Raw genomic sequence first — 18650 nt, forward strand, 5'->3', positions numbered from 1 at the left:
AACACAAGGTACCAATGATATCTTACACAACTCATTTACTGTATTCCAGAAATTGCAACTACTAATGGGTTTACAGTCATTCTGTTAGACCCACACAGTTTTTTTTTTTTATTTGAATTCGTTATGAATGTTTAAAAATCAAAAACCTCAAATAAAACTCTAAATTTCTAGCTTCAGGTTGCAGGGAACAGGGTAGGGCCAAGGGAAGAAAGCCATCACAATACCAACCCCAGATTCCCCCAAGACAGCCCTCAGCTATAGCTGGGTACAAGGTAGCTGAGATAAGCCAGGTGCTTTCCAATTTGTAATGGTTATCCTCAGACCATTCATATTACCTGCCTGGCTGTTGGAGGCATTTAAGTTTGCAACCCTGTTTTTTAGGTCAAAAGGTAAAAGAAAAAAATTCGTACCTAAGCTATCAACTGTTTCATCGTCCTTCTTTTTTTCTCCAGACTGTAAGAGAAAATCAACAAATAGGTCTTTTTTCAGTTTATTCTAAAACATACTTTAAAACTAGCATCCTGATCCTACCTAAAGGGCCAAGTTCAACCAAAATGGCATCGACTTTTGGTCACTATTTATTTATTTATTTATTTATTTATTTGAGACAGTCTCACTTTGCTTTGTTGCCCAGGCTGGAGTGCAGTAGCGTGGTCTCAGCTCACTGCAACCTCTGCCTCCCAGGTTCAAGTGATTCTCCAGCCTCAGCCTCCCGAGTAGCTAGGATTACAGGCACCCGCCACCACGCCTGGCTAATTTTTGTATTTTTAGTTGCGACGAGGTTTCATCATGCTGGTCAGGCTGGTCTCGAACTCCAGACCTCAAGTGATTTGCCCACCTTGGCCTCCCAAAGTGTTGGGATTACAGGCGTGAGCCACTGCGCCCAGCTGGTCACTAATTTCAAATAACTCTTCAGGGGCTCCCTGGCCAAATCTGGAGTTATCTGAGCACCAAAATAATTAAGTAATGAATTATGTACAATTAAAAATATAGGAATCCATGAGTTCATACTGATACTAAATAGATAAATAAATGGGGAAAGGGAGGGAAGGCTCTTTCTTAAAGTAGAATGCCAAGCGTTGAGTAGTAAATGTAGACAGAATGCTAGAGTAGATAATCATCATTTTGAAACATTATAGTAAAGATTGCTTCAGATAAAAATTAACAATGAATACTAAATTTAGAGAAAAATTTGTATGAGGAGCAAGATATCTGCATGGTCTTAAAGTGTTATCCGCACAGACTGTTGATGAGTTGCAAGGGAAATAACAGTAACTACACAGTGGAGAAAATGGATAACATCTTCATCAAATGATCAAAATTAACATTAGCAGTGAGGGGCTTAAAGGCATTGTGTAACACTAGATGCGATGCCCTGTGAAAAAACATCAGACATATCCAAAATGAAGAATGTTCTATTAACAAAAGGGAAAGATTCACATACCAAGAATATGTGAAAAAAGGAGGAGAGAGGGAAAGGAAAGGAAGGGGAAATGGAAAGGGAAAAGAAGTCAAACCCACAGAATGTACAACACAGGGTGAACCCTAATGTAAACTGTGGACTTTTGTTGATATGTGTCAATACTGGTTCATTGATTACAACAAATATATCACACTGGTGCAGGATACTGATGGTGACAGAACCTCTGTGAGAGGGGAGAAGGAGGTATATGGGAACTCCTGTACTTTCTGCTCAATTTTGCTGTGAATCTAAAACTGCTCTAAAAAATACTCTATTGATTAAAAAAAAGAAAGAAAGGAAAAGAAACAGTGAGGGAAGATTTATAAATTTCAAAAAAAGTCAATGTCATAAAAGACAAATAAGGCTGTTTCAGATTAGCGGAGATTAAAGAGACATGACAACTGATTCTAGATTGTACTGAGGGGGAAATGCTATAGAAGACACTGCTGGCTCAATTGACAAGATTGGAATTCGGCCGGGTGCAGTGGCTCACACCTGTAATCCTAGCACTTTGGGAGGCCGAGGCACGCCAATCACCTGAGGTCAGGAGTTCCAGAGCAGCCTGGTCAACGTGGCGAAACCCCGTCCCTACTAAAAAATACAAAAATTAGCCGGGCATGGGGGCGAGCACCTGTAATCCCAGCTACCCAGGAGGCTGAGGCTAGAGAATCGCTTGAACCTGGGAGGCGGAGGTTGCAGTGAGCTGAGATCACAACACTGCACTCCAGCCTGGGCGACAGAGCTAGACTCCATCTCAAATAAAAAAAAAAAATTGGAATTCAATAATAGATTGAATATAGTATCAAATGCCATATTTAACAATATGGTGTGAAATTTACTAAAGTTGATAACTATGTTGTGGTTATTTAAGAAAATGTCCTTATTCTAAAGAGAACAAATTAAAGCCTTTGGGTTAAAGAATGATGATATCTGCAACTTATTCTCAAATGGTTCAGAGTAAAACAATTCCACGTGTATGCACACATTGTGTAGAGATAGAGAGAAATGATAAAGCAAATAGGATTAATGTTCACAATAGGCAAAACTATAAAGAGTACAGAAGTGCCGGGCACAGTGGCTCACGCCTGTAATCCCAGCACTTTGGGAGGCCAAGGCAGGTGGATCACCTGAGGTCAGGAGTTCGAGACCAGCCTGACCAATATGATGAAACCCCATCTCTACTAAAATTACAAAAATTAACTGGACATGCTGGCATGCACCTGTAGTCCCAGCTACTTGGGAGGCTGAGGTAAGAGAAAGGCTTGAACCCGGGAGGCAGAGGTTGCAGTGAGTTGAGATCGCACCACTGCACTCCAGCCTGGGTGACAGAGAAAGACTCCATTTCAAAAAAAAAAAAAAAAAGTACATAAGTATTCTTTGTACTATTCTTATTCTCGCAACTTGTCAATTTGGAATCATTTTCAAATAAAAGGTTAAAAAGCAAAGTAAACATTCAGACTCTCTTTTTTCTTTCTTTTTCTTTTTTTTTTTTGGAGACGGAGTCTCGCTCTGTCGCCCAGGCTGGAGTATAGTGGTATGATCTCGGCTCACTGCAAGCTCCACCTTCCGGGTTCACGCCATTCTCCTGCCTCAGCCTCCCAAGTAGCTGGGACTACAGGCGCCTGCCACTGCGCCCAGCTAATTTTTTGTATTTTTAGTAGAGACGGGGTTTCACCGTGGTCTTGATCTCCTGACCTCGTGATCCGCCCGCCTCTGCCTCCCAAAGTGCTGGGATTACAGGCGTGAGCTACCGCGCCCGGACTTTTTCTTTCTTTTTTTTTTTGGCGACAGGGTCTTGCTCTGTTGCCCAGGCTGGAGTATAGTGGTACAATGTTGGCTCACTGTAACCTCCACCACCTGGGCTCAAGCGATCCTCCTATCTCAGCCTCCCAAGTAGCTGGGGCCACAGGCACACACCACCACACCTGGCTAATTATTGTATTTTTTGTAGAGACGGGGTTTCACCATGCCTCCCAGGCTTCCTTTTATATTTTATATATTTGCCTTAAGGAACTTTATTTTATCCCAAACTTCAGCAAATGCTGGTTCTATTCTACCATAACTCATCCAAATTAGTGCTTCTACACAGGTATAGACTGTATGTGAAAGATTAACTTTTTAAATCCCATAATTTCAAAATATCTTTCTTAAACTCATGGAGATAAGCAAACTGTGGTATATAAATACAATGGAATATTATTAAACTTTAAAAAAGGAAATTCTTATATATGCTACAACATGGATGAAACTTGACAGCATTATGGTAAGTGAAATAAGCCAGTCACAAAGAGACTAATACTGCATGATTCCACTTATGTAAGGTACTTAGAGTAGTCCAGATCATAGAAACAGAAAATAGAATAGTGGTTGCCAAGGGGTCCACCTTGGGGAAAGGGAAAAATGGAGAGTTATTGTTTAATGGGTATAGAATTTTAGTTTTACAAGATAAAAAATGTTCTAGAGATGGGTGGTGGTGATGGTTGCACATTATGAATGCATTTAATACCACTGAACTGTACACTTTAAAAATGTTAAAATGGTAAATTGGAAAAAAAAAAAGATGACTTAAACATAGTCCATAACTGCAAGAATTTACCATGCTTGACAAATACAAGCTATGCTAATAGTTGATCAACCTAAATCATAAAATCTGAAATCTGCATTGCTCCAAAACCCAAAACGTTTTCAGCAACAATGACACTCAAAGCACCAATGACACTCACTGCAGCATTTTTTATTTCAACCAGTAAGTATAATGCAAATATACCAAAATCTGAAAAAAATCTGAAATCTGAAATACTCTTGGTCCCAAGCATTTCAAATAAGGGATACTCAACCTGTACTAGGAAATGAGAAGTATATAAAATGTTTTTTTAATCAATTTATATAGATAACAACTAAGAAAAAGTAGGAAAGTAAATTCATAATGTTTCAAAGTAAAATAATAAATTGTACTTATTATTCAATACAGTATTAAGTTGGTTTACTTGCATTGCCCTTTACAGTCATACTTTTTAATAGCCATGAAAGAAAAACAATAAATATACTATAAACATGATAAATGAATTTATAAATTTAAAAGTCAGCCCAGGCTTTTTAACTTAATTCTTACACAATAATATTAATTCACAGGCATGAAGAACCTTATATAACCTAAAGTAAATAATCAGGTTGTTACTTATTCTGTTAGTCATTCCTAAGAATATTTTCTTCTCTACCATCCTTTTTAACTTTATTTATGATATCTTTTTTTTATTATTGCTATGTATAAAGTACATTCATTCAGTGGCCCACTGCTAAGCTATTTAAAAGATTTAACTTTTCCACTGGTTCTAAATATGGATGTTTCACTAAAGGCAGAATGACATTTTAAAATGGCCCTCACCAGATATCTGGAATACATATACAGAAAATAGGCTTTCTTGCTATTGCAGCCATGCAGGAAATGTGCCGCCCGATCATACTCTTTAACGTCAAAGTAGGCCTTGGCCAGGGTATAGGCATCCATATCCTGGGCATCTTCCTAAAAAAGAAACAAGCTTATGTAAGTGGTTGGGAATAGGACAACAAAACTTCAAATCTAAAAAGTATATTCGTTAATTTCAAGATGTAAGAGAAAAATGATTGTTTTCTTCCTCCTAAAAACCTAGAATATGTAGATGCATATATATATAATTTTATATATTTATTTTATTACCAAGTAAGCCCGTAGAACTCTTTTTTTTTTTTTTTTTTTTGAGACAGAGCCTCACTCTGTCACCCAGGCTGGAGTGCAGTGGCGCAATCTCAGCTCACTGCAACCTCTGCCTCCCAGGTTCAAGCGATTATTGTGCCTCAGCTGCCAGAGTAGCTGGGATTACAGGTGTGCGCCACCACTTCCAGCTAATTTTTGTATTTTTAGTAGTGATGGGGTTTCGCCATGTTGGCCAGGCTGGTCTCAAACTCAGGGCCTCAAGTGATCTGCCTGCCTCGGCTTCCCAAAGTGCTGGAATTACAGGTATGAGCGACCGCACCCGGCCAAGTTTTTCTTTCTAATTTTTTCAAAACAAAAAGATGGAGAAAAAAGAAAACTTTAAAAAACTAAACGAACACACTCATAAATGTGTATTGTTTCTATAAATGTAGTAGAAAGTTGAATAGGCTTTGGTGTTAAGGACCTAGATTCAAATTCTGACTTTTTGATTTCCTGGTTTCAGGACATTGGTAGGGAGGTTACTTAGCTTCTCTTAGCATCCATTTCTTCATCTGTAAAATGAAGCCAATAATACTGACCTTACAGATTTGACTTGAGGAAAATGTGAGTCACATAAAATATCCAGCATTAATACTGGCATTCTATTCCTTCTCCTGTCTTTTACATTCCTACATAAATGCAATGTACGTGCAATTACTTATATTTTTTGTACTTCAATAAAGTTTTGTCATAATTTAGTATTGCTGAAGGCACAGAACACAGCTATAATTCTCTATGTTAAAAAAAAATTAGATAATGTCACATTTAAGTTAAAAACATACAATCCGTGGCTGAGCACAGTGGCTGTAATCCCAGCACTGTGGGAGACCAGGGCAAGAGGATGGCTTGAACTCAGGAGTTCAGGACCGGCCTGAGCAACGTGGCGAGACCCTGCCTCTACTAAAAATACAAAAAAATAGTTGGGCATGGTACTATGTGCCGGGGGTCCCAGCTACTCGGGAGACTGAGCCTTGTTGCAGTGAGCCAAGATCGCGCCACATCACTTCAACCTGGTGACATAGCAAGACTCTGTCTCAAAAAAAAACAAAAAACAAAAATTCAATCCCCCAAATTCTTTTTTTTTTTTTGAGACAGAGCCTCGCTCTGTCGCCTAGGATGGAATGCAGTGGTGAGATCTTGGCTGACTGTAACCTCCACCTTCTAGGTTCAAGCAATTCTCCTGCCTCGGCCTCCCTAGCAGCTGGGATTACAGGCGCCCGCCACCATGCCTGGCTAATTTTTGCATTTTAGTAGAGACGGAGTTTCACCAGGCTGGTCTTGAACTCCTGACCTCAAGCGATCCACCCGCCTTGAACTCACGGCAGAGTGCTGGGATTACAGGCATGAGCCACCACGCCCGACCCAATCCTCCAAATTCTAAGGATGAGTTAATTAAAATTTGAATAACTGTATTTTCCTCATCTTTCTTGCCCCAAATATCACCAGAACAAAACTGGAACCAAAACATATTCAGTGCTTTCTTCATTAGATCAACATGTCCTAAATACGACCATTTGATTTAGGATTCTGGAGGCCCTTCTCATATCAACTCACCACTTGTTTATTTCTTTCCCCCCAACTCTTTCACCTGCATTATGCCTTTTTGAGTAAGAAATACTTGTTATTGTTGAATGGGACAAAAAAATCAAGAAAGGCATCATCAGGAAAACAAAATGGATTATAATGAAAAGCATTCAGATTATACAAGACTATGTATACATGCATACTATAGGCCCAGCATAAAATATATTCATAACAGTCGATATATCCTTATAATTCAGAAAGTTTTACTATTTGGATTATATAATCTTAAATTTTTTTGTTTCATTCTTGCTTATGGGAAGAATCTGGAATGTTCTACTGAAAATTACATGTAATTTAGAGGCATTTAGCATTTGGCTGAGTTTTGTTTCGTTTTGAGACAGGATCTCACTCTGTCTCCTGGGCTGCAGTGTAGTGGCGCAATCTCAAATCACTCCAACCTCAGCCTCCTGGGCTCAAGTGATCCTCCTCCCACCTCAGCCTCTGAAGTCACTGGGTCCACAGGTGCGTGCCACCGCACCACCATGTATTTCTAGTACAGACATGGTTTCACTATGTTGCTCAGGCTGGTCTGGAACTCCTGGCCTCAAGCAGTCCTCCCAAAGTGCTGGGATTACAGGCATGGGCCACCATGCTCAGCCAGGTTGAGTTTTTAAACCAAGAAGCCACAATTGGTCCTAGTCACATCTTATATTCAGAAAAGCTAAGCTTCAGGGCCGGGTGTGGTGGCTCATGCCTGTAATCCCAGCACTTTGGGAGACTAAGACAGGTGGATCACCTGAGGTCAAGAGTTCAAGACCAGCCTAGCCAACATGGTGAAACCCCATCTCTACTAAAAATACAAAAAATTAGCCAGGTGTGGTGGTGAGCACCTGTAATCCCAGCTACTTGGGAGGCTGAGGCAGGAGAATCACTTGAACCTGGGAGGTGGAGGTTGCAGTAAGTGGAGATCATGCCATTGCACTCCAGCCTGGGCAACAGAAAAGAAAAGAAAAGAAAAGCTTCAAGTCCAAGACAAAGGATAACGAGTTTAAGGCCTTATATGACATGCTTCTTTGGTAATGTTTATAAAACACTGAGAGTAAGCAAGGCGGGTGTGGTGGCTCACACCTGTAATCCTAGCACTTTGGGAGGCCGAGGTGGGTGGATCACCTAAGGTCAGCAGTTTGAGGCCAGCCTGGCCAACATGGTGAAACCTCGTCTCTGTTAAAAATACAAAAATTAGCCAGGCGTGGTGGCACACTCGGTAATCCCGGCTATTCGGGAGGCTGAGGCAGGAGAATCACTGAAACCCAGGAGCCAGAGGTTGCAGTGAGCCGATATCGGGCCATTGCACCCCAGCCTGGGTAATACAGCAAAACTCCGTCTCAAAAAAAAAAAAAAAAAAATTGAGAGTAAGCTATAACAAACATCTACTACGTAGATTGAGCAAGCATAATACTCTTGCATTTTAATAACTTTAAATATCACAGTTATGGCTGAGAGCAGTGAATCATGCATGTAATCCCAGCACAGCACTTTGGGAGGCTGAGAGGGGTGGATCACTTGAGGTCAGGAGTTCGAGACCAGCCTCGCCAACATGGTGAAACCTCCTCTCTACTAAAAATACAAAAAAATTAGCCAGGTGTTGTGGCATGCACCTGTAATCCCAGCCACTCAGGAGGCTGGGACAGGAGAATTGCTTGAACCTGGGAGGTGGAGGTTGCAGTGAGCCGAGATTGAGCCACTGCACTCCAGCCTGGGTAACAGTGCAAGACTCCGTCTCAAAAAAAAAAAAAAAAATTCACGGTTTTGGCCAGGCACAGTGGCTCACACCTGTAACCCCAGCACCCTGGGATGCCTCGGTGGGTGGATCAACTGAGTTCAGGAGTTCAAACCAGCCTGGCCAACACGGTGAAACCCCATCTCTACTAAAAATACAAAAAATTAGCTGGGTGTGGTGGCACACGCCTGTAGTCCCAGCTACTCAGGAGGCTGAGGAAGGAGAATCCCTTGAACCTGGGAGGCAGAGGCTGCAGTGAGCCGAGATCAAACTACTGCATTCCAGCCTGGGTGACAGAGCAACATTCCATCTCAAAAAAATAAATAAACAAAATAAAGTAAATAAATCACAGTTTTAAGGTTTACTCTAGTTTACACTTTAGATCAAAACATTACTCTGGGGTTTTTCAGAGATAGTCCCTAGAGAAGACCTGAAAACACTAAGTACACAACAAATTGGTAAAGAGGCTGCTGAATCAATCATTCTCACAGCAAACTGAAAGCTTTTCAACAAACCAATAGCTAATACTTTACAATAATTCAATAATGGTCAGGTTTCTGCAATGTCTGTAAAATCCCTGTATATAATACAAACCCTCAGGAGAGGGTGATATTTACTGAGGCTCTACTTCTCAATAAATATGCTTTATTTACTCATTCAATAGTTATTTATCCTATTTAGGGAACACTTATACACTGTTGGTGGAACTGTTAAGTTAGTTCAGCCTCTGAACTAACAGAGTTCACAGATTTTTCAAAGAACTAAAAACAGAATTACCATTTGACTCAGCAATCCCATTACTGGGTATATACCCAAAGGAAAATAAATTATTCTACCAAAAAAACATCTGCACTCGCATGTTTACCACAGCACTATTCACAATGGCAAAGACATGGAATCAATCTAGGTGCCCATCAATGGTGCACTAAAGAAAATGTGGTACATATACACCATGGAATACGACACAGCCATAAAAAAGAACAAAATCATGTCCTTTGCAGTAACATGGATGCAGCTAGAGGCCATTATCCAAAGTGAATTAACACAGAAATAGAAACCCAAATACAGCATGTTCTCACTTACAAGTGGAAGCTGATCACTGGGTACACACGGACTTAAAGATGGGAACAACAGACACCGGGGACTCCAAAAGTGGGGAAGGAGGAAAGCAAAGGGTGAAAACTATCTGGCCAGGTGCAGTGGCTCACGCCTGTAATCCCAGCACTTTGAGAGGCCAAGGCAGGTGGATCACCTGAAGTCAGGAGTTCCAGACCAGCCTGGTAAACATGGTGAAACCCTGTCCCTACTAAAAATACAAAAAGTTAGCCAGGCGTGGTGACGGGTGCCTGTAATCCGAACTACTCGGGAGGTTGAGGCAGGAGAATTGCTTGAACCCGGGAGGCAGAGGTTGCAGTGAGCCATCATGCCATTGCACTCCAGCCTGGGCAACAAGAGCAAGACTCCGTCTCAAAAAAAAAAAAAAGTAAAATAAAATAAAACTGTCTATCAGGTATTATGTTCACTATTTGGATGATGGGTTCAACTGAAGCCCAACCTCAGAATCCAATATATCCATGTAGCAAATCTGCACAGGTAACCCCTGAATCTAAAATTTAAACAACAAAAACAATTATTTATCCTATTCAGGACCAACGATGGGCCTAGGCATTATGAAAGTGGGCACAAGAGTAAAAGCTAATGAGACAAATATAAACTGCATTGACTCAAAAAATTTACCTAAGAGTATACCGTATGCTTTATCCTTATTGCTTTATTTAATCTTCTTGAAAACGCAGCAATTATTAACATTATCTGTAGATGAGAAGGCTGTCACTTAGAAATCATTTGCCCACATTGGTGCTGCTAATAAAGAACTTGACCGAAATATAGATGCAAGCACCAGGCACACTTCTAAGCGGTCTATATTATTATCTCATTGACTTCTCTCAATATCCCCATTGAGTAGATACTATTACTATCGTCACTGCACAGATGAGGAAACTGGCTCAGAAGGTTAAGTTGCCAAAGGTCATTTGAACCCAGAGTCGTCTCAATCCAGCACCCAAACTTAACCATTATTTGCTATGCTGATCAGACAACAGTGTAGGTATTGTAAAAACTTTATTTATTTATTATTTATTTTGAGACAGTGTCCCGCTCTGCCCTCGGGCTGGAGTGCAATGGCGCGATCTCAGCTCACTGCAACCTTCGCCTCCCGGGTTTAAGCGATTCTCCTGTCTCAGCCTCCCGAGTAACTGGGATTACAGGCGCGCGCCACCATGTCCGGCTAATTTTGTATTTTTACTAGAGACGGGGTTTCACCGTGTTGGCCAAGCTGGTCTCGAACTCCTAACCTCGTGATCCGCCCACCTCGGCCTCCTAAAGTGTTGGGATTACAGGCGTGAGCCACCGCGCCAGACCAAAACTTTTGATTCTTCTCATCCTTTTGGGTATTTATTATGAGATATCCTTATAATAATTCCTTATAATAATATTTACTATTATGAGGCACTCTTATGTCTAGGTTTGGCTATAAGCCCTAAAAGGCTGAAATCATAAGCAGTAATTGTTTACTAATTCTCCCCAGCTTTAAATAAGAGCACCACCAAGTCTTTCAAAGCTCAAGAAAACTAAATGGATAAAATCATTTAAAACACTCAGCTCTTTGAATGCCTGAATTCCCTCTACAAACATTTCTGCTAAGCAGTTTGCTCTCCTCCAGTGACAGGGCACTCAGTGGCTCTTGAGGCACACCCCTGGGTTGATGGGGAGCGCTCACTGTAAACATGTCCTTACCTCTGTAATAGGCGGAGGCGGTTGCAGCTCGGCCAGAGGCAATGCAGGGAGAGAGAAAGCCAACTCCGCCGACCTGGAACACCCACACAAACTAGATCAGCTCGACAAGCCCCCCAAGGCCAAGGATCCAAGCCCCGTCCCTTCCCACTCCAACATCTCACCATTTGCTACTGTGTAGTAGGCCCCGCTCCCGGGTAAGGCCCGCAATAAGCAGCAGTTGCTTTTTAATTTCCCGCAAATCTGAGAAATCGCTGTTTATGGACAGGACAGGCGCCACTGCCGCCGTCACAGCCACCGGAACTATGGAGGTACTCGCAGCCATTTTCCCGACTCGAGCCACTCCAGCCAATCATCGGCGATAATACTGGCTGCCCATCTGCACCAAAAATATCTGCCTGTCATTGGCCGGCTCTTGCTCCGGAAAAACCAGTCATAGGTCTTATTTCTGAAACGTCACGAAGAGGCGGGGGAAAACAAACAACTACATCCCCAAATGGCCAAGAGCTACTGAGGCGGGAAAATTAGAAAATAGGCGGGGCGAGGGAGAAGCCACGACCTCTGGGCGGGGCGGGGAAGAGGGGAATGAGTGACTGGGAAAAGTAAACTGGGAAGCTAGGGGTGGGAGTAGGGGCAAGAAAGGGTGGAGAAGGGAGAGTGCCTTTCACGGGTGATGTGATTGGATGAAAAATAGAAAGGGTGTAGTTTCAGGGCCGACTCTGTACCAGATAATGACAAAGTGATGTATATGCTAGGAAAGATGCATGGTAGCCTCTGGATTCTTCCTTAAAATAGGAGAATGTATCGCCCCATGTGGAGGATTTTTCCTCTTTGTCTACCCTTTCTTACCCCGGGTAGCCCGGGGAGGTGGGGGTGAGAGCATTGTTCTGTAACATTTATTTAACAATAATTGTTAACATTTCACATTTATTGAGGGCTTATCCTACAACAGGTTCTGCTCTTTTACAACTATAATCTGGTTTAATCCTAAAAACAGCACTATGATATTCGTATCATCCCAATTTTATAGAAAGAAAAACGGAAGCTCGGCCAGGCGCGGTGGCTCAAGCCTGTAATCCAACACTGTGGGAGGCCGAGGCGGGCGGATCACGAGGTCAGGAGATCGAGACCATCCTGGCCAACACGGTGAAATCCCGTCTCTACTAAAAATACACAAAAATTAGCCGGGCGTGGTGGCACGTGTCTGTAGTCCCAGCTACTCGGCAGGCTGAGGCAGGAGAGTCGCTTAAACCTGGGAGGCGGAGGTTGCAATGAGCCGAGATCGTGCCATTGCACTCCAGCCTGGGCGACAGAGCGATACTCCGTCAAAAAAAAAAAAAAGAAAAGAAAAGAAAAGAAAAAACAGAAGCTCAGAGAAGTTCTATCACTCTTCCAAGGAGAGAGTCTAGACTATAAACCAGATTTTACTCCAAAGCCCAATGTTCTTAAACATTACATGAACATTTTCGGCGTTTTTTGGTTTTTATCCTTTCATAGTAGTATACTATCTTATCAACCCCTCGGGAATTTTTTTTGAAACCATTTTGTCATTCCCTGGGTGTTATATAGAAGTTATCTATTTTTAAATTGTTATTTTATTATTTTATTTATTTTAAGAAAGGGTCTCCGCCGGGCGCGGTGGCTCACGCCGGTAATCCCAGCACTTTGCGAGGCGAAGGCGGGCGGATCACGAGGTCAGGAGATCAAGACCATCTTGGCTAACACGGTGAAACCCCTGTCTCTACTAAAAATACAAAAAAAAAAAAAAAAAATTAGCCGGGCGTGGTGGCAGGCACCTGTAGTCCCAGCTACTCTGGAAGCTGAGACAGAATGGCGTGAACCTGGGAGGCGGAGCTTGCAGTGAGCAGAGATCGCGCCACTGCACTCCAGCCTGGGCAACAGAACGAGACTCTGTCTCAAAAAAAAAGAAAGAAAGAAAGAAAGAAGGTCTCGTTCTGTCATCCAGGCTGGAGTGGCCGCGGCCCGATCAAGGCTCACTGCATCCTCAAACTCCTGGGCTCCAGTGATCCTGCCGCCTCAGCCTCCCAAGTAGCTGGGACCACAGGTGTGTGTCACGACACCCAGCTAATTTTTTTTTGTAATTTTCGTAGGGACAGAATCTCCCTATGTTGCCCAGGCTGGTCTCAAACTCCTGGGCTTAAATGATCCTCCCGCCTTGCCCTCCCAAAGTTCTGGGATTACAAGCATAAGCCACCATGCCCAGCCCATTTTACCCTTTAAAAAAATCAATTTGCGGGCCTATATTCCCAGTGCTTTGGGAGGCTGAGGCGGGAAGATCATTTGAGCCCAGCTGTTGAAGACCAGCCTGGGCAACATACCAAGACCTCCCTATCACTACTACTATAAAAATTAAAAATTAAAAAAATATATATCCAGGCATGGTGGTGCATGCCTGTCGTCCCAGCTACTCGGGAGGCTGAGGTGGGAGGATCACTTGAGTCCAGGAGTTTGAGGTTGCAGTGAGCTATGATTGCACCACTGCACTCCAGCCTGGATGCAGAGACCCTATCTCAAAAAAAAAAAAAAAAAAAGTAATGTCAATGGCAAAAACTTGAAGAATACATTAACTATAAAGAAAAATATGGGAGGTGGGCGTGGTGGCTCACGCGTGTAATCCCAGCACTTTGGGAGGCAGAGGCGGGTGGATCACGAGGTCAGGAGATCGAGACCATCCTGGCTGACACAGTGAAACCCCGTCTGTACTAAAAATACAAAAAAGCCGGGCTTAGTGGCGGGTGCCGTAGTCCCAGCTACCCGGGAGGCTGAGGCAGGACAACATGTGAAGCCGGGAGGTGGAGCTTGCAGTGAGCCAAGATCACGCCACTGCACTCCAGCCTGGGCAACAGAGCGAGACTCGGTCTCAAAAAAAAAAAAAAGAAAAGAAAAATATGGGCCAAGCGCAGTGGCTCACGCCTGTAATACCAACAAGGCCTAGATGGATGGATCACCTGAGGTCAGGAGATGGAGACCAGCCTGACAAACGTGGTGAAACCCCATCTCTACTAAAACTACAAAAATTAGCTGGGTGTGGTATTATGCACCTGTAGTCCCAGCTACTCCGAAGGCTGAGGCAGGAGAATCGCTTGAACCCAGGAGGTAGAGATTGCAGTAAGCCAAGATCGTGCCACTGTACTCTAGCCTGGACAACAAGAGTGAGACTCTGTCTCAAAAATAATTAATTAATTAATTAATTTTTTTAAAAAAGAAAAAATGTAGAACACTAACTCCCACCCAAAGGAAATCACTGGTTTCTGTGTTTCTCCATCCATCTGTGTACATAGCTTCATACTGCAGTGCTGCCCACATTTGTCATTTGATAATTCACTCTAAGTATTTTCCCAAGTTAATATTCTTCTAAATCATGATACTTAATAACTGCATGATAATCCATTATATGAATGTACCATAAATTGGCCGGGCACAGTGGCTAATGCCTGTAATCCCAGCACTTTGGGAATCTGAGGCAGGCAGATCACCTGAGGTCAGGAGTTCGAGACCTGTCTGGCCAACGTGGAGAAACCCCATCTCTACCAAAAATACAAAAATTAGCTGGGCATGGTGGTGTGCCTGTAATCCCAGCTACTCAGGAGGCTGAGGCAGAATTGCTTCAGCCCAGGAAATAGAGCTTGCAGTGAGCTGAGATCGTGCCACTGCACTCCAGCCTGGGCGACAGAGCAAGACTCTGTCTCAAAATAAAACAAAACAAAAAACCATAATATTTAAAGCATATAATACTCAACTGAATAGAACTAGCACTCTGTCACTCTAGACTCATGAGATCCTCCTGCCTCAGCATCTCAAGTAGCTGGGATTACAGGCAGGTACAAACAAGCCTGGCTAATTTTCTTTACTTTAGAGATGAGGGTCTCACTATGTTGCCCAGGCTGGTCTGGAACATCTGGCCTCAAGTGATCCTTCTGCCTCAGCCTCTAGAGTAGCTGGGATTACAAGTGTGAGCCACTGACCTGGCCAAGTTCACCCTTTTGATATATACAATTCAATGGTTTTTAGTATATTAACATAATTACGCAATTATCAACCACTATCCTATTCGAGAACATTTTCATCACCTGAGAAAGAAACACCATATCTGTTACCAGTCACTTTCCATTCTCCTCTCCCTCCAGCCCCTGACAATATTTTCTGTTGGTACCATTGTTTTCTGTGGTTCCCTAAGATTTCTTGCCCTGCTAGATAAGATTTTTGATTAAATAAATGCAACTCACAGATATGTTGAAGAGTACTTTAAGGAAAATTTACAGGATTCTAATTTGCAAGCTCCTCCTTATGTAGTATTTCAACATCAGGGTTTCTTATGCTTGGGGTCTTTAGCCATTATCCATTGCAGGTAATTTTTTTTTGGCAAATATTTATAGTAGCTTTATTCATAATCACCAATAATTGTAAAACAACCCAAATTTTTTTTTTTTTTTTTTGAGACGGAGTTTCGCTCTTGTTGCCCAGGCTGGAGTGCAATGGTGCAATCTCGGCTCACTGCAACCTCCACCTCCCAGGTTCAAGTGATTCTCCTGCTTCAGCCTCCCGAGTAGCTGGGATTACAGGCATGTGCCACTATGCCTGGCTAATTTGGTATTTTTAGTAGAGACGGGGGTTTCACCATGTTGGTCAGGCTGGTCTTGAACTGCCTGACCTCAAGTGATCTACCTGCCTCGGCCTCCCAAAGTGCTGGGTTTACAGGTGTGAGCCACTGTGCCCAGCCCCCAAATATCTTTTAATGGGTAAATCTTAGGATAATCCGTGATACATTGATATACTGGAGTACTAGTCAATAATGCTACTAATAATTTTTTTTTCGAGACAGAGTTTCACTCTTGTTGCCCATGCTGGAGTGCAATGGCACAATTTCGGCTCACTGCAACCTCTGCCTCCCCAGTTCAAGCGATTCTCCTGCCTCCTGAGTAGCTGGGATTACAGGCGTGAGCCATCACACCCAGCTAGTTTTTGTATTTTTTTAATAGAGACAGGTTTTCACCATGTTGGTGTGAGCCACCAAGCCTGCCACTAATAATAAATTTTTAATATGTATGTGACTTAGAAAATCAAGTCAGGCTGGTCGCGGTGGCTCACGCCTGTAATCCCAGCACTTTGGGAGGCCGAGGCAGGTGGATCACGAGGTCAGGAGATCGAGACCATCCGGGCTAACACGGTGAAACCCCATCTCTACTAAAAATACAAAAAATTAGCCGGGCATTGGTGGCGGGCGTCTGTAGTCCCAGCTACTGGGGAGGCTGAGGCCGGAGAATGGCGTGAACCCAGGAGGCGGAGCTTGCAGTGAGCCAAATCGTGCCACTGCATTCCAGCCTGGGCAACGGATCGAGACTCCGTCTCAAAAAAAAAAAAAAAGAAAGAAAATCAAGTCAAAATTACCACAGAGACCTCCCGTGTTCAGCTGAGTAATAAACTGTTTCATGCGTGTCTAATCATCAGGAACTGCATCACAGACTCATTCCCTCAAGATTTAAACTGTCCCTTTTTTCAGGAGGAAAATATTTAAATAATTATCTTATGTATTAAACGTTTAAAAAGTGAAAGCTGGCCGGGCACAGTGGCTCACGCCTGTAATCCCAGCACTTTGGGAGGCCGAGGCAGGTGGATCACAAGGTCAAGAGATCAAGTCCATCCTGGCCAACATGATGAAACCCCATCTCTACTAAAAATACAAAAATTAGCTGGGTGTGGTGGTACACACCTGTAGTCCCAGCTACTCGGAAGGCTGAGGCAGGAGAATCGCTTGAACCTGGGAGGCGGAGGTTGCAGTGATCTGAGATCGCACCACTGTACTCCAGCTTGGGCAATAGAGAGAGACTTTATCTCAAAAAAAAAAAAAAAAGTTAAAGCCATAATTACCAACTTTAATGATGTAGACCCCTCAACACCTTTGTAAACCCTTGAACTCTACTTCCTTGACCCTCCAGCACCACCAATCTCTGCCTAATTCAAAGGTTTTTCATTTCCAAGCTGACATTAGTTATCTTTTTGCCTTTCTTCTCTCTTTGTAGAGATACAATGGTGATATTAGTAATGCCGAGACCAGCTTGGTTGGGGAGACCCTAACCCAGTGGTGCTAGAGGAATTAAAGACACACACACAGAAATATAAAGGTGTGAAGTGGGAAATCAGGGGTCTCACAGCCTTCAGAGCTGAAAGCCCCGAACAGAGATTTACCCATGTATTTATTAACAGCAAACCAGTCATTAGGATTGTTTCTATAGATATTAAATTAACTAAAAGTATCCCTTATGGGAAACGAAGGGATAGGCCAAATTAAAGGAATAGGTTGGGCTAGTTAACTGCAGCAGGAGCATGTCCTTAAGGCACAGATCGCTCATGCTATTGTTTGTGGCTTAAGAATGCCTTTAAGCGGTTTTCCGCCCTGGGCGGGCTAGGTGTTCCTTGCCCTCATTCCGGTAAACCCACAACCTTCCAGCGTGGGCGTTAGGGCCATTATGAACGTGTTACAATGCTGCAGAGATTTTGTTTATGGCCAGTTTTGGGGCCAGTTTATGGCCAGATTTTGGGGGGCCTACTCCCAACAAGTAAGAGTTCTTTATTGGGAAAGAACAGAGTGCAGAGCTAGAGAATGTGGGCTCTGAGCCACACCACCTAAAGGCAAACTCTAACTCCACCATTATCAGCTTGTGACCTTGGGAAAGTCATTTATTGTATTAGGTTGGTGCAAAAGTAATTGCGGTTTTTGCCATCACTTTTTTTTTTCGTTTGAGACGGAGTCTCACTCTTGTTGACCAGGCTGGAGTACAGTGGTGTGATCTCTGCTCACTGCAACCTCCGCCTCCTGGGTTCAAGCTTCTCCTGCCTCAGCCTCCTGAGTAGCTGGGATTACAGGCGCCCACCACCACACCCGGCTAATTTTTGTACTTTTAGTAGAGATGGGGTTTTGCCATGTTGGCCAGGCTGGTCTCGAACTCCTGACCTCAGGTGATCTGCCTGCCTTGGCCTCCCAAAGTGTTGGGATTATAGGTGTGAGCTACCGCACCCAGCCTGCCATCACATTTAATGGCAAAAACCATGACTACTTTTGCATCAACCTAATATGTTCAGGTTATTCACTGATAAAATGAGGACCATAACAATAATTCCTGTTATTCAGGTGGGGTGAGAATTGAATGAGATAATCCATGTAATGTATTTTGAACAATTTTTAACACATAGTAAGCACTGGATACATGTAAGCTGTTCTTGAACACTAACTCCCTGTTAGGACTTTATGTATCTGAGCACCAATCCTCTTGACAAGCCTGCAAGGCAGGTTATCGTTGTCCGTATTTTAGAGAGTAGAAAACAGACTCAGGCAACTT

General features: G+C 42.9%; 1 protein-coding gene across 1 annotated transcript in view; it reads right to left on the reverse strand.

Moving 5' to 3' along the window:
- CDC23 (cell division cycle 23) overlaps positions 1 to 11829 on the reverse strand; it is a 25663-nt gene extending 13834 nt beyond the window's left edge. The window contains exons 1-4 of the mRNA XM_517953.8: positions 11457 to 11829; positions 11296 to 11368; positions 4848 to 4985; positions 411 to 453 (exon numbers count right to left, since the gene is read on the reverse strand). Of these exons, the coding sequence (XP_517953.2) occupies positions 411 to 453; positions 4848 to 4985; positions 11296 to 11368; positions 11457 to 11617 (415 nt within the window). The 5' untranslated portion in view covers positions 11618 to 11829. The remainder of the gene's footprint in view (positions 1 to 410; positions 454 to 4847; positions 4986 to 11295; positions 11369 to 11456) is intronic.
- Positions 11830 to 18650: the final 6821 nt, after the last annotated feature.

The sequence above is a fragment of the Pan troglodytes genome, chromosome 4 (genome assembly GCF_028858775.2).
Source record: "Pan troglodytes isolate AG18354 chromosome 4, NHGRI_mPanTro3-v2.0_pri, whole genome shotgun sequence".
Lineage (NCBI taxonomy): Eukaryota > Metazoa > Chordata > Mammalia > Primates > Hominidae > Pan > Pan troglodytes.